General features: G+C 35.7%; 1 protein-coding gene across 4 annotated transcripts in view; it reads right to left on the minus strand.

The window, feature by feature from the left end:
- Nucleotides 1-603: 603 nt before the first annotated feature.
- Nucleotides 604-16,413, minus strand: part of lepr (leptin receptor) — a 44,415-nt gene continuing 28,605 nt past the window's right edge. For all 4 annotated transcript variants that reach the window (XM_058779230.1, XM_058779229.1, XM_058779231.1 and 1 more), the window contains 14 exons: nt 16,242-16,387; nt 15,695-15,833; nt 11,740-12,012; nt 11,541-11,646; nt 11,243-11,454; nt 10,429-10,580; nt 9,955-10,108; nt 5,835-5,917; nt 5,528-5,744; nt 4,905-5,108; nt 4,700-4,777; nt 4,357-4,450; nt 3,147-3,222; nt 604-2,956 (listed from right to left, as the gene is read on the minus strand). In XM_058779230.1, coding sequence (XP_058635213.1) covers nt 2,186-2,956; nt 3,147-3,222; nt 4,357-4,450; nt 4,700-4,777; nt 4,905-5,108; nt 5,528-5,744; nt 5,835-5,917; nt 9,955-10,108; nt 10,429-10,580; nt 11,243-11,454; nt 11,541-11,646; nt 11,740-12,012; nt 15,695-15,833; nt 16,242-16,387 — 2,705 coding nt within the window. In that variant the 3' untranslated portion in view covers nt 604-2,185. The remainder of the gene's footprint in view (nt 2,957-3,146; nt 3,223-4,356; nt 4,451-4,699; nt 4,778-4,904; nt 5,109-5,527; nt 5,745-5,834; nt 5,918-9,954; nt 10,109-10,428; nt 10,581-11,242; nt 11,455-11,540; nt 11,647-11,739; nt 12,013-15,694; nt 15,834-16,241; nt 16,388-16,413) is intronic.

Genomic DNA, 16,413 nt, shown 5'->3' on the forward strand with positions numbered 1-16,413 from the left:
TAAATCTCGATATTTTCACGTGTGTACTTTCTGTAATCGGATAATGCTACAGAAACGATCTCTGTTCGGATTTTTTTTTGTTTGTTTGTTTTTTTGAAAGTTAACTCACTGAAATAAATGAATTTACTGAGGTGAAGTGAGGACTCGCGCTGCTAGAGACGCTTTCCCGTTGGCTGTGCTCCATTCATTCACGAAATTAACCTTCTGCAAACAGAGACGCAGAATAGAAAATCTCTCTATGATTATGCGCGGAAGCGGGAATTCTCAGATTTAGTAGCCTAAATGGAAATTGCAAACATATTAACCCATAGCGCCCTCTTCTGGACAATTAATAATACAAGAACACAACAGAAATATTGTCATTTCCTTCATTCTGCAGCAGGATTGGATTCATTCGTAAATTTGATATCTTAATCAAATTGTATGTCTTATGTCTTGAAATAAATCAGCCAATCTTTTGGTATTCTCAGTGCAAAGACATTGCGGTTTAAGGTGGCAGGCCTAGTTTATGTAAACGGGTAGATGAATAAAAAGCTTCATTATTTCTTAAAAGAATATGTAGTACTGTAGTAACTAATTTAAGAACAAACACTGAGCCATAACTGCAATAAATAGTTTATTCTGACCAGAAAAATATACAAGAAATACGTGTATACTGTACACACATTCTTACTGATACTCTTAACATATATAACCAGTTTTATTCACTGAGTTACATTCAACCCTCATTTCATCAAAAAACACCATACACTGAAAACAGATGACATTTTGTAGACTCAAAATATTTGAGTTTCCAAAGAACACAGACCTCACTGACAAAATATACATTCATATTGAATGAATAAGCCCAATGTAAATGCAGACATGAGAGGCTATTTCTTCACAAAGCTGATATTTTGATGGACGCCTCTTCAAAAGCCCCTTCACTTATGATAACCTGGACTCGATGAAGCACCTGAAATGCACAAACAGCCACTAAACCGTGACTGTGTCCACCACACTTCAGACTTTTTCTTGCTTCATTCCAGTTACGGGTCTTTACAAGATTTTACTTCAGTCTTTGAAAGGTTCCATGTGATGAAGATGGAAAGCAGCGAGTTCCTGCAATGACAGGCCGATCATCAACCTGTCACTGAGACATTCAGAGTTTAAACTGTGCTTGGATGCCCTTATCAAACGAGCCTGGGAAATCTGGCTGTAAACCCTAAAAGGTATAATGTATTAGGGACAAGTCAAATGGATCTTAAAAGAGTCATTTGAAACAATGGGTTGGTAGGAGGAGTTTTTTTTTTTTTTAGTCGAAGGTTGAGGGTGGAAAATAGGGCTGCATAATTAATCAAAATAAAAACAAAATAGCGAAATGGCTTAGTGCGATTATCAAGTCGGGAAGGCTGTGATTTAAATCAAATATATGCGCTGCACGTTTCAGAGTGAAGCGCAGCACTGTTTTCTTTTACATGTGAATTGGTTTCAAATAAATGCTGCTTCACATAAACTCATCTCTGCCGTCTTATAATGCGCATTGAACAAAAATGCAATGTGCGTCAACCATCTTCACAAACTGGTAATGAGAAGCTGGATGTTGTCAACAAAAGAGAAGCTTTAAAGGCTCCCTGCAGTATTCTCTGCAGCTGATAGTTTAAATTAAGAAACTAAGACAGCCATAAATATTAGTACTGTAATTTTACATTCGTGATCTAAAACAAAATTATTATAGTATTTATTTAAATAGACCATTCTGTATTTTACAGTTACTCTAATATTTTCCATTTAGCAATAATAATAATAATAATAATAATTAAAAAAATGTTAATAATATTAATCATGATTTTATAGTCATATTGATACATAATCACATTTTTGGCCAAATTCTGCAGCCTTACAAACAAGCACAGAAAACCTGGAGCTAAAAAAATAATTTAATTGTGATATTTTAAAAATCACAATTTTATCAGGAAAACAAATTGCAATTAGATTCTTTTCCAAGATCATGCAGCCTTGCCCTTAAAAAAAAAATAAAAATAAAAATTTTAAATTGAACTCGCAATTTTTATTAAAAAACTTTTTTTTTTTCTCTCAAATTGTGCAGCCCTAGTGGAAAACCACTGAGGCATTTTGTGGACCTCCATGCAATGAAGAAAAACATTATCCCATGTTACCAGCAAGTGGTGCTGTTGTTATTATTTCAGGGTGGATTAATGCATTCAGTCCGAAACTGAGGCAGATAAAGAGGAATGCTGTGAGATACATTATTGGAATCGATGGCTGTGGAATTTTTGCCTTCTAGAAGAGGCCTGGCATCCACCTTCATAACTATTTCATTCTTTTCCTGTTCACCCTGTGTTTCCTCAATCTCCTCCTCATCTTCTTCCTCCTCCTCCTCCTCCTCCTCTTCGTTCACCTCGAGGTAGTAGAGGTCTTTAGCTACACCTGTGCTTTCTGATGCTTCATAATCTTGATCTGATGTTTCCGAAAACTCTTCCACGGAGTTATAGGAGCTGGAATGGCGGGGATTGGCGCTGTCAGAGCACACATGGTTCTCCAGGTCCCAGAGTCCTCCAGGGAAAGAGCCAGAAATGTCTGAGTTGTTGGCAGAGAAGTTGCCTTCGTCACTGGAGCTGCTCAGACTCTCCTGCTGCTTTCGAAGGAGACTAGGCTGATCGGAGAGGAGAACGGTCGAGTACGTCACTGAGGACTGGCCTGATGTTTCTGGAGTAGCAGCAGCAGTGGAAGCCTCCAGAGACAGAGGTTCAGAAGAGTCTGCTAGAAGGGCAGAATCTGTAATTGTTTGGTCTCCAGATTTATAAATGGGTACTTCATTGTCTTTTTCATGTTCAAGCGTAATAGGAAGAGGTTTCTCAATGATTTCCACCTCACAGATGCTCTCAGAGACCAGCAGCAGTGGACAGGCAGTGAGACCTTCTGAGTGAGGGAACAGGTTTTCTATGGTGTCAATCTGCAAGGAGAAAGAAACAGATATGTTGTGGAAATGTACTAACCAATATGTACTGAATGTGTTAAAACTCTTTCTCTTTTCTCTTTCTCTTTAGAGAATTAAACAATGGTTCTCTATTTGAATCTGGAATGGATCTACTCCATTTTTAAATAGGGGGGAAAAAATGGTTTTTATGGTTGGTCACACTGACCTGCCTGAAGTCCATTCCTTTGGCCCAGGAGCAGTTGTTGGGGTTTGGAACATCCTTCCACATGAGTTTTCTCATCCTGTAAGAAATATGCACAGGTCAAGCACTGTTTGCAAGGCAAAACTGTTCTATACAAATATGCTGGTGGATTTTTTTTTATTATTATTGTGAGAGGACAACAGGGGATGGACTTCTTCTTTTTTTTTTTTTTTACTAGAAAAAACATTCTTGTGAAATATAGACTTGTGTTTTGGACAGAAGCAACAGTTCTGTTTCTTACAAACACGACACGTAGATGTTTATTTTACTTGAAGTTAACTGATGGACTGAAGTCATGTGGATTAGTTATGGATTATCATGAAGTTTTTTTATCAGTTGTTTGGACTCTCATTCTGACGGCACCCATTCACTGCATAGGATCCACTGGTGAGTAAGTGAGGTAATGCTAAATTTCTCCAAACCTGTTCTGAAGAAGAAACAAACTCATCTACATTTTGGATGGCCTGAGGGCCATAGATTCATTTCAATATTCATTTTGATGTGAACTATTGCTTTATCAAATTCTAGAGTAGATTCATATTTCATCACACACATTGTAAAATCCAAACTTAACAAAAATGAATTTGCACTTTTGCCACTCCTTACAAGAGGTACACAAAGTCACGATATTACCTGAGAATCAAGTCTAAGCAGATGATAAAATGATTTATATGTTACCTTAGTAATTATCTCTGACAGAACTTGTGAAATATTTACCCTCAAGCAAACTACTCTATTGCTAGGAATGAGTATACATTGCATACTGTAAACCAATTTATGTACTTTATACCTGACGTCCGTTACAACCAAAAATCCTATACAAATCAGCTTACAATGCCTTACTTTAATTCAAACAACTGGCCTTACAAAATCAATATATATTGTAGCTTCCAAAAACATCTTAAAAAGTTAATCCAGGTAGATAATTTTGTAATATGATTTGACTGTATTTTTCTTTAAGGCCATTTTTAGCCTTGGTTTTCCTCTCTAGATTAACCCATTATCCATTGGTACAGTAAATACAGTGGTAGAGCAGGGACCTCCAGTTTTAATGAGAACAAATCATTTAGCTTTAAACAACATCTATAAGCATTTAAACTATTTTGACAGGCAATATACAATGATACTGTAACTATATTTATTTTGACTGGAAGAAGTTAGTTGTAAGTCTTACTGGTTTTGTGACATCAGAAGAGTGACAAACAGCACCACTGACAGGAACGCAATGATCAGTAGGAGTATGTATGCTGCAGGGTCGCCCCTAGTAGCTGGATGGCAAAACCAAAAAAAAAAACATTTTTCTATCAAATCAACATGATTTTCATTTAATATTTTTAGACAGCCATTGGCAAAATGCGTACTTCACAAAATTAATAAATGTTCTAGATAATACTACAGTGTTTGTAAAGCGGAGTCTACTCGCCAAGCACCAAAAGCACATAAAAATGTCTTCAGGGGTTAAATTGATCACATGATGACGTCAATGCATTACTTGATGTCACTGCTGTAAAACCCACCAGTGTATCGCACCGGCTCCCCTTCACCATCCACAAACACTGGATACAAGGTGAACTCCTCTGAGCCATAAAAACGACCTGTACAAAAACAAATTACACTGTCAAAGATCATTTACACTGCTACGGATAAACCTTTTTTATTTTTGTCATGTACTGATATGCAAATGTGAGGAATGTGTGAAGAATATCAAGCAAAATATCATACGGCAAAGGGAGAGATCTCTCGATGCGGACTGAACTCTGACCCACTGCAGCCTCTCAGTCAAAGACACATCCTTTTCAGGGTCTTTTTTCAGGTCTAGCCATTCGATGACAAATGACTGAGGCACTGGATGATCAGATAACAGGCTCCAGGAAAGATACACACAGCTAGAATTTGCAACTGCGCTGAATGAACGTACACATTGTCCTAGAAAAGGAAAGGACGACATGATTAATTCATACAAACAGGGGAATCTATATAATTTCTATGTGAAAAACACTGAGGGTGCAGGAACAGATAATAATAAGCAGGAACAAAATATCAGAGTACCTTACTGTTATTATGTTTCATTGAATATGTGTAATACCTAAATCAAATCTCCATCCCAACCAACCCTTTCACCAAACAAACAACACCAAGCTTCTATCAAAACAATTACCTGGAAAAATAAGGGCTGGATGAATTAAAGCACCATCAATAGGCGCATAAATAGACACATTTTGTTTGAAGGCAAACAAAACTTCTTGTGCGTAAAACGAAAATATTGATAACATCAGACCGCATTAGACAGAAGTGAAAGAATTTCGCGTGATGTTACAGGAAGGGTATGAAGCAAGTCAGCTCACGTTTGGGTTGATGCAACAACGTCATGTTTCGATTCCGTGCAGAGATGCCCAAAGCATTGCGAGACATAACTGTGATTGTGTGTGCTTCCTTCCTCCACTGGAACGAGTGAAACTGAGCCAATGTTGTTTCATTTGACCACACAGCTATGCCTGAGGCCTGGTGTTCAATCACCAGACCCTCCACGCAACTATATGGATTTCCTGCTAGGACAGGCTGCTAAAAGTGACAAAAACATTCAAGCTCAAACTTTATACATCACATTTATTTTGTTGCTAGAGTAAATCAATCAAGTCAATCTTTACCAACCTTAATAATAAGTGTGACGTTTGTCACACTCCTAACAGAATCCTCTTGTATAACGCGCCAGAAGTCTGGTCCCATCTCTGGTGCTGAAATGACACACCATACAATCATGATTATCTCTTATGCTCAAAAAGGTATGGTTTAGAGATATAGGGATACATTTTTAAAAATGTTTTTGATGAAAAGAATTCTCTTACACTCATCAAGGCTGCATTTATTTGATCAAACATACAGGAAAATATTCCAATTTAAAAGAACACAATCCTTCAGAAATCATTCTAATATGCTGATTTGGTGCTCAAGAAACATTATTTATTATTAATGTTATAAATGTATTTATTTATTTGTTCACTTTTTAACGCCATGCCAGAAAAAAGGCTGTTTTATGGCGATCTCTGAATAAATTACAAGGTATACAATTAACAAAAAGTTATAAAATACATTTCAGATCTACACTAGACATAAATTTTTAATGTTATAAATAATTGTGCTACTTAATATTTACTAATATAGTAATATAATACTTAATGTTTCATAAGATAATAACTGTGCAAATTGACAAAAAAAAACAAAAAAACAAAAGGGAAAGACAGAAATGAAAAGGCATGCAGGACTTCATGCACTAATAAATATTTTAGTCCACCACAAAGTAAATCTAATCATAGGTGCAAATTACTAATATAAAATAATTGTTTTAGAAAGCAAATACTATAAATATAAACTTTTATACAGTATTTTTTTTAAAAATAAAAGTTTTATATTATTAAATGGATATTAATATAAACAATAAACAAATTTAATTAATGTCAATTAGAACATAGTAAGCAAGTTTCTTTTCCCCCCCTTTTCCTTCATTTAGATAGTATAATCATAGAAAGTAAGGAAACGATTAGATTGGAGAGAGAGGAATGCTATCTGGAAAAGCTGTAACTTGAACTTGGATCAGACAAATCGCTATTGCGCCATATGGAGTGCTGTCTACAAGGCTATGACTTCAACATTTTTGTTTTTCTAGAAAGGTCACCATATAATTTGAACAGATCTTCCTTATCTGTTATTTAGAACTAACTACAAACTTCCATTTAAGTCTTCTCTCAGCTTAGAAAATGTGTGGCAAATTCCTACAACTCTGTAACAGACAAGAATGACTGATTATATCCTGTAATGCTGATGGCAATCTGCTAACAGCGGTTACTGGCACAAGCAGGCAGCTCTGCACTAATGTAAAGACATTAGAAAGGTGCTGTAAAGAGTTGAAATTACAAATGGTATTACAAGCACATACTGATCTTCATCCCAGCAGTTATGTTCCAGTTCACTTTCTTACAGTGATAGGTCATGGTGGGTGATATGTGGTGCAATTTCCATTAATCCCAATGGACTTTCTACCGTAATTTTGTTAAATTCAAAACATTCCTACTATGGAGATAAAAGTCAATTAAATTACGCAGAGGCATTTATATGATTACAATAAACTGCAAATTAAACTTTGCAGCTCCGGAAGCTACACATGAACTAGTTTAGTCACTGAGTAACTCATATTTAGGATGTCTGTATGTTTAATATAATTAAATTAAGAAATAAAGACTTTTTAGGGCAGGTTTTAAAAAGAATGTTTACGTTTTTATTATTATTTGAAATTGTCATCAGCCCTCTCGTAAACATTATGTCTGCTTCATTCCTATCAAGTTCCCACAAATTATAAAGTTACTCATCATGACTCACAGACATACAGATGGATATTATGAAGCAGGTGTGTGTTCAGAATAAGTATGAAGACTCACATGGGCTTTCAAGGCTAAGATGAAAGAATGGTTTCTTTTGTCTAATCTTATTAATTGTTTTTATCTTTTCAAATCAGCTGGCAAAGATTTTTTTTTTCACCTGCATATTCTTTCACCAGTTACAGTTTGGTCTGGCTTCATTGATTTAGATTTTGTTTAATGCTGCTGTCATATACAGGTGCTGGTCATATAATTAGAATATCATCAAAAAGTTGATTTATTTCACTAATTCCATTCAAAAAGTTAAACTTGTATATTATATTCATTCATTACACACAGACTGATATATTTCAAATGTTTATTTCTTTTAAATTTGATGATTAGAGCTTACAGCTCATGAAAGTCAAAAATCAGTATCTCAAAATATTAGAATATTACTTAAGACCAATACAAAGAAAGGATTTTTAGAAATCTTGGCCAACTGAAAAGTATGAAAATGAAAAGTATGAGCATGTACAGCACTCAATACTTAGTTGGGGCTCCTTTTGCCTGAATTACTGCAGCAATGCGGCGTGGCATGGAGTCGATCAGTCTGTGGCACTGCTCAGGTGTTATGAGAGCCCAGGTTGCTCTGATAGTGGCCTTCAGCTCATCTGCATTGTTGGGTCTGGTGTCTCTCATCTTCCTCTTGACAAGGTCAGGCGAGTTTGCTGGCCAATCAAGCACAGTAACACTATGGTCATTGAACCAGCTTTTGGTACCTTCAGCAGTGTGGGCAGGTGCCAAGTCCTGCTGGAAAATGAAATCAGCATCTCCATAAAGCTTGTCAACAGAAGGAAGCATGAAGTGCTCTAAAATTTCCTGGTAGATGGCTGCGTTGACTGTGGACATCAGAAAACACAGTGGACCAACACCAGCAGATGACATGGCAGCCCAAATCATCACTGACTGTGGAAACTTCACACTGGACTTCAAGCAACATGGATTCTGTGCCTCTCCACTCTTCCTTCAGACTCTGGGACCTTGATTTCCAAATGAAATGTAAAATTTACTTTCATCTGAAAAGAGGACTTTGGACCACTGAGCAACAGTGCAGTTCTTTTTCTCCACAGCCCAGGTAAGATGCTTCTGACGTTGTCTCTGGTTCAGAAGTGACTTGGTAGCCCTTTTCCTGAAGATGTCTGAGCGTGGTGACTCTTTATGCACTGACTCCAGCTTCAGTTCTCTCCTTGTGAAGCTCTCCCAAGTGTTTGAATCGGCTTTGCTTGACTGTATTCTCAAGCTTGCAGTCATCCCTGTTGCTTGTGCACCTTTTCCTACCTAAATTCTTCCTTCCAGTCAACTTTGCATTTAATATGCTTTGATACAGCACTCTGTAAACAGCCACACCTTTCAGTAATGACCCTCTGTGACTTACCCTCTTTGTGGAGGGTGTCAATGTTCGTCTTCTGGATCATTGCCAAGTCAGCAGTCTTCCCCATTATTGTGGTTTCAAAGAACAAGAGATACCCAGAATTTATACTGTAGGGATGGTCATTTATTCAAACTCAAATGTAAATATTCTAATATTTTGAGAGACTGATTTTTGACTTTCATGAGCTGTAAGCTCGAATCATCAAAATTAAAAGAAATAAACATTTGAAATATATCAGTCTGTGTGTAATGAATGAATATAATATACAAGTTTCACTTTTTGAATGGAATTAGTGAAATAAATCAACTTTTTGATGATATTCTAATTATATGACCAGCACCTGTATACTGACAAAGTACTGTGGATTTCATCATAAACTTTCCTTACATAAATAATTTTCTTGTGATCCCCACACAACAGTAGCTGTTTATTTAATATATTATTTATCCACCTTTTTTCTGAGTAACCGACGAGCGCCGTCATGATGGATTCCAACTTCTGTTTGGATGCTGTCGCATTCCGGTCTCCATAGAAATCCATGTTAAAACGAGGTAAAATGATGGCACCATGTGCTTTTTAAAACCATTTTCAAAGGTTTAACGTTATATTATCTGAAAATATGTTCATTTGACTATGAAATGTAAAGCATCGTTCCAGTATGAGTCAGGTGAGACTTTTCCTGAACGTGGGTGAGACTGCATTCAGGAAAAAGGTGGATAAAAAAATATTATTTCAATTCAGTTATTTTAATATGCCTTAACTTAAAAGAAGTTTTTTTTCTTCTTGTTTTAATTGATCTGGAGGTAACAAAAGCTACTTTTTAACCAAATAATTTGAGAGTCTGCAACCATATCGTAACACTATAGTGGCTCTAAACATGTTTTCAATTTCATAACCAAACAAGATGCAAAATAATGCATGCCTCTTATAACTTATGGAATATATAGGCTAAGTAATAGTAGAACAACTATATTGATAATGTTACCTTTCCTGTTGTAAACAACTGAAGTGTAACTCATGCTCCAGTCACTCCAATATCCAGAGCCATTCAGTCTTCTACAGCGAACTTCTACTTTGAACTGAACACAGGACTCTTCAAGCTGAATCTCTGCCTGCGGTTCCAGAAGAGGACCGATGACCTGTAAGGGACATAACACTCATCTGTAAATGCCACAGAAAATTGCAGACCTCATTCCTGAGCACAGAGTGTAACCATCTTCCTTCTGAAATCTAAAAGGGATATATTGAAAGAGGAAAAGATCTTAATTTAGGATCAATTTAGTTTGTCATTTTAATTCCAAACATCTCTTATACAGATAAACAGATCAGATCACCGTAATTCATTTCCTGCCCTCTGCAATTAAACACTATGCATGAAGCATTTACTTAAATATATTTTATTCAGCTTTCTGGTTTCATTGTCCACCTGAGACCCCAGCTTCCAGAAACTTCTTCCTACCTTCCACTGTGCATTTGCCATATCACGCAAAGCCACAATGCGCAGCTCGTACTGCATGTCGTATACTGGTAAATGGGGGCGTCTCCAGCTTACACTCAAGGTTTTATTCGGCAAAGTGGTTGCTTCCAGGACAGAGGGAGGAGATGGTTTCACTGGAAAAAAAAACCACAGTGGAAACTCTTATTCAAGAGATCATTGTTTTTTCTTTTTTTTACTTTCAAAACATTTCACTATGATCAATAATATACACTAACATTCAAAAGATTTTTTTTTAAAGAAATTAATACTTTCAGTCAGCAAGGACACATTAAACTGATCTAAACTGAATGCAAATAAATGGTGTTCTTAAGAACTTTCTATTCAAAGAATCCTGAAACAATATATATAACAGATTCCTCAAACAATAAGCATAACCAGTTGTCTTTAACTGTGAAAATACAGTTTAATACAATACAGAAAATACAATACAGAGCACCAACTCAACATATTAGAATGATTTCTGACGGATCATATGACATTGAAGACTAAGTAAAACAAAATGTATTAAAATAAAAAAATAATAATTTTAAATTGTAATGATACTTCACAATATTATTGTTTTTCTATATTTTTGATTAAATAAATCCAGCCTGAATGAGCATAAGAGTCTTTCAAAAACATTCCAAAAAATCTTACAAATTCCAAAGTTTTAAACAGTAGTGTATGTTTATAGATATATTTAATTATATTTACTTTATATTTACTATATAATCAAAAGTCAACAGAATACTGTCACTTCCAAATGGAATGCTGCTGAAAAAACTTTGGGACTCACCATAGTCAATGGGTGCAACATAGACAGGAAATGATCTCACTTTGCCACGCCCTCCTTCCACTTCCAACCAGATTTTGTGGCAGGAGAACAGACTAAGGTTTCTTAAAGTGCACTCTCTGTGGTCTCCTGCTCCAGATGGACACTCCATGTTTTCTTCAGCTTCTTCGCTGCCCTCTATCTCTGATATGGTCTCACACACTGATGTATATTGTCTACAACAAAAAGTAATATCTTTACCATCTTTGCAATAAACAATCTGGATGGAATAGGAATGGATGAACTATGATTGTGTTCATACCTGTAAAGTAGTCTGACTTGTGCCCAAGCGCTCTTACTCCATTCACAGCTCATAGTGTCCACCTCTGAATTCCTGCTCTGGCAGGTAATATCTGCATTAAACATCCCTGAAAAAAAGAGCCAATTTTATATTTTCTAGCTTTTTAAAAAAGCAACATTTTATTACATTTCTTTTAAGAGATGTCCTCCATAAAGCTTACCTTCGGTGTATATTTTGGCATAGGCGATCATGCACTTGAACCTCTCTCCCCACTGGTGGCAGCACATCAGAGTATCAAACCCTGGTTCATCTACTGTCACAGTGACTGCGCTAACCTGCTCGTTGATAACCCTGTACTGGCTTTCCGGAATCTTCACCTGCCCGTTAAGCATCCACACAGCTTTGCTAGCGCTCCAGCTGCGGTTGTGGAAGACGGCATAAACCATTACCTCTGACCCTGGTGTCGTGAAGATTTCAGCAGGGATGTAACTGACTTTAAGGAGCAGAGAAAGATAGAGAAAAATTTAAAGCAGGCATTTTGCGCAGTAAACTTGCAACTAAATAAACCAGACTTAAAGGGATAGTTTACCCCAAAATGAAAATTCTGTCATTCATTTCTCATACTCTTGTCGTTCCAAACCCGTAAGAACGAGAGCTTTCTGACCCTGCATAGACAGCCATGCAACTATCATGTTCAAGGCCCAGAAAGGCAGGGACATTGTTCAAATAGCCCATGTGACATCAGTGGTTCAAGTTACGTTAGTAGTTATGTTGCTGTCTATGCAGGGTCAGAAAGCTGTCGGATTTCATCAAAACAATCTTAATTTGTGTTCCAAAGATGAAGGAAGGTCTTACGGGTTTGGAAAGACATGAGGGTGAATAATTCATGACAGAATTTTCAATTTTGGGTGAACTAACCCCTTTAAGAATAGCATGTGGCATTATCAGCAAGTGGGCGAATCTCTTGACAACATGTCTGGTTCAATTTTCATCCCAAAACAAAAAGACCAAAATGTAAGAAATTTCAAATTTCAAAATTTATCCTATTTTTGTACCATTAAGATTTATACCATTGTGACCTTATTTTCATAAAAACTAAGCATATTTCTTCCAAAATTAAAAATATCATAATACAGCTGAAATTTTTACTTAATTTGCATTTTTCATTCTTAATCTTTTATTTACATCTTTCATTCTCATTATTCTTAATTATGATTTTCGACACTGTAATACAGTAATTTTTACTGTATTGTACTGAAATTACTGCAATAAAATGTTTGCAACAAACATTACAGGCACACCAAATACTACTAATATACAACTTTAAATCTGAAATTTAGTAATAATAATAATTTACAAATATAAATACTGGATTGCCGTAACACTTATGCTTAAAATAATGATGTTACAATGCAAAAAAAATTTTTGTTTGATTTTAGGATGAAATATGACCTAGACATGCTTCTGACAGGTATTGAGATTGACCCTTGTATTGATTTTTTATTTTCCTTCGTTCCCATCTTGGTCCCTTGCAGCAAAATGAAAGTGGGTTTATTTTAATGCTAGAGAACAACCTGAAGCTTAGTTGCTATGGTGACTTGCACAGCATGGATTCTGAAAATATACAACCCAACTGGCATATAAGAAAAACAATGAATGAAAAAGCTTACAAACACATACAAAATGACAGGTGCTACATGAGTAATGCATCAAAGTAGGACAACAGAGACAGAATCAAGTCTCTTGTGATGTTAAACCAAGCTGAAACAGTTGAAACATTAACTAATATGCAGACAGCCCAAAGTGCAGCTAAGTGCAGCATTAGTTGGCAGCAGTATTTCAGACTGGCTATTCAACTGATTTTTTTTTTTTTTTTTTAACTTTTCTGTATATTACTCATGGGCACTGCTGTGGTGTAGGCATTTAAAAGCAAGTGATAAAAAAATAAATAAAAAATAAGAGATAAATAATAAAAAAATGAATAAATAAATAACCCACCTGATTAGTGTTAGTATTCAGCTAAGATAATAAATCAAGCTCTATTCTACCACGGGACAGCGATTATATGTTACAGTTTATCTCAATTAAGAATCTTCTTAGAAGTTGCTTCATGTTTCAAAAAAATGTTCATTTCATAATCCTGAGTCACTCTAAGGTGCATGTGTGTACATATGCTTTGTGCGTGCTACAAGTGTGTGTAAGCCATCTGACAAATTTACAAGCAGTTTATATGAATCTAAACATTCAGATGAATCTAAACGTATTTTTTGTTCCCTTAAACTTGAGTATGAATCATTTTAGCTCACATTCAACTTCAATGAATTTAATGAATTTTACTGGCCTGAGAATGAACATGATGCCAAGCAAAAGACTTTTAATATGCAAACTGGGTTTCCATTTGAATTATGAAGGCTTTTAACAAAAACTATTTACAAGGATGAATCTCAGCCTTCCTAATAAATCTAACATAGACAAGGTAAAAGAACTCAAGGACAGTACATACTCTGGCTTGGTAAACATTTACAATACCTTACCATCTAGGAATTCATCTAAATATTCTATTGTATTTTTTAAATTGGTAATTATGAACATGAAAAATTGGTTATTTTATGTAAATGTATGTGTAACCCCTATTGTACAGTGCATGTCTAGTTTAAGAGTATTAAGTATGCAAACACCATATACCTTGCAAATACAATGTCTGACCTCAGTTCGCAAGCAAATAGCATATTAATGCTTTCACAAAACATTAGAAAACTGACTGTTTAGCATTATAATTAATTCTGAAAATTAACAGTGAAATGGGTGCATCTTTTAGAGGACAAATCAAAGAGATACTGCGAGTGCAACAAGCCAAAGCACTATACAGATGCAAAGTAGCAGAGATTATATACAGTATAAAAGTAATTATCAAACGTCAAACTCTTAAAGTGGATGCTTAGGGCAGACAATGGATCTCCCTGAAAGATAAATATAACTGGAACAGCAAAAGCACTCATTTGCATGAAGTTTGACATACACAAAAGCCACTTTTAGACTGAATGATGTTAGGTTAAATGTGTCCACCTGTGCACTCTGTTGTTGAGAACAGAAGGCTGTAAGTCATGGGAACATGAGGCAGCAACATTTTGAATACCCTTTCATAAATGTCAGTATTTGCATATATTTACTTATTCACTATACCTTACGAGTCATTAAATGGGAGGAGGTCTTTGATTCTGGAACTAAATTAATTCATTACCTAAATGTACACGCATATAGCATAAACAGAATTAAGCCTGATTCGGACGGTAATTGTTTCTCATATATTGACGTCTGTAAAAATAAATTTACATTTCACCTCAGTGATAAAATTCATGGATTTGGACGGCGATTTATTCACAGTGGAGGAGCGAGTTCTGTGAGCCTACGAACCCGGGAACGCGCTGCTCACATGGCCAGTCACATGATTGTCTGTCATAAATAAAAATGTATTCTTATTATTGTGTAAAATGCATTTAAAAATACTTATTATTATGTAAAATGTATTCTTATTATTCCAAGCATATTTTATAATATATAATCCTTTTTATTATTTATTTAAATCTCCTGTTTAAAAATAGGAAAATAAACGCGCTATAGTATTACATAATTATACGCGATATATCTGTTTGCATACCTGCTGCTGCCATAATAAAGACCCATTTCGAATGTTTACGTGCTTTTCTTCTTTTTCTGCTCCCAGTCACTGTGTTTAAGCAGTCATGAAGTATTGTTCTTTTAAATACTTTCCAGCATTTCAGAGATAAATATGTATGCAAATTACACCGAAGTACAACATTACCTTACGGTGTTCAGGAGTGCTCAAAAAGGGTCTAAACTCTGAATTTTGAATCGATTTCTTCTCGTAAACTCAGAGATGTGGATTCGGACGGCAATTAAATTACCACAGGACCTTGGTGTTTGTCAAAAAACAATAGGTATTTCAGCCAGGGATTTTTACAGGGGTGGTGAGAGAAAAACACAGACATCCTGACATTTGGACGGCATTAAAATCACCAACTACCCCCTGTAATACTGTATTGCACTGTAGTCTATGTAGCATTGTTTAGTGCTGAACGATTGGATAGTGTGAGAAGCAATTACCGTCCGAATAGGGCTTTAGTATGTAAAATTCATGTATTGCAGATCCTTACCATCCAGTGTGAAATAGAAAGGTTGGCTCCAGTCACTCCAGTAGTTGATGTGGCTTTGGCAGCGCACTTGGACCATGTATCTGATCCCAGAACTGAGCTCATTCAGAGGCACCCAGGAACGACTTTTGACCTTCACCACCTAAAAGAGCCATAGTTCAAACAGATTCATTCACACTGTGTAGGTTAAACAAATAACTATAGCTAGCAGAAGATGTGAGTAATAGTCAAAATATTTTATAAAGGTCCATTATAAAACCCTTTCACATTTTCTTTAACAATTTTGTGGGAAACTCTGCAAAAACTTGCTAATTTAAATATGTTTAAATATTATTAAATTGAGATTTAACAGTCATTAAAACAGTATTAATCATCAACCATGCAAGAACTTATGCATGTATAGAATTGTGTGTATTACAGGAATTCTGATTCTGTGGAAACCTGCAAAGCTTTCTGTGGAATTCTCTGGGAGCCTGTAACAGTTCTCACAAATATTACTTTGTAATGTTATTACAAAACATTCATAACACCAACACATCAGTTAAATTACCTCCCACTGCTGAAGTGAGGAATTGGATGAGTATCGGATCTCATAGCTTATGGCATCACTGTCAGGTTGTGCGTCACTCCATCTGAATATTACTTCGCCTTTAGTTGTCACATCATAATGCAGACTGACAGGTGGCTCTGGTCTTCCTGCGAAAGGAGGATATGTAAAAAAT

Source organism: Onychostoma macrolepis, chromosome 06, assembly GCF_012432095.1.
Source record: "Onychostoma macrolepis isolate SWU-2019 chromosome 06, ASM1243209v1, whole genome shotgun sequence".
Taxonomy (NCBI): Eukaryota; Metazoa; Chordata; class Actinopteri; order Cypriniformes; family Cyprinidae; genus Onychostoma; species Onychostoma macrolepis.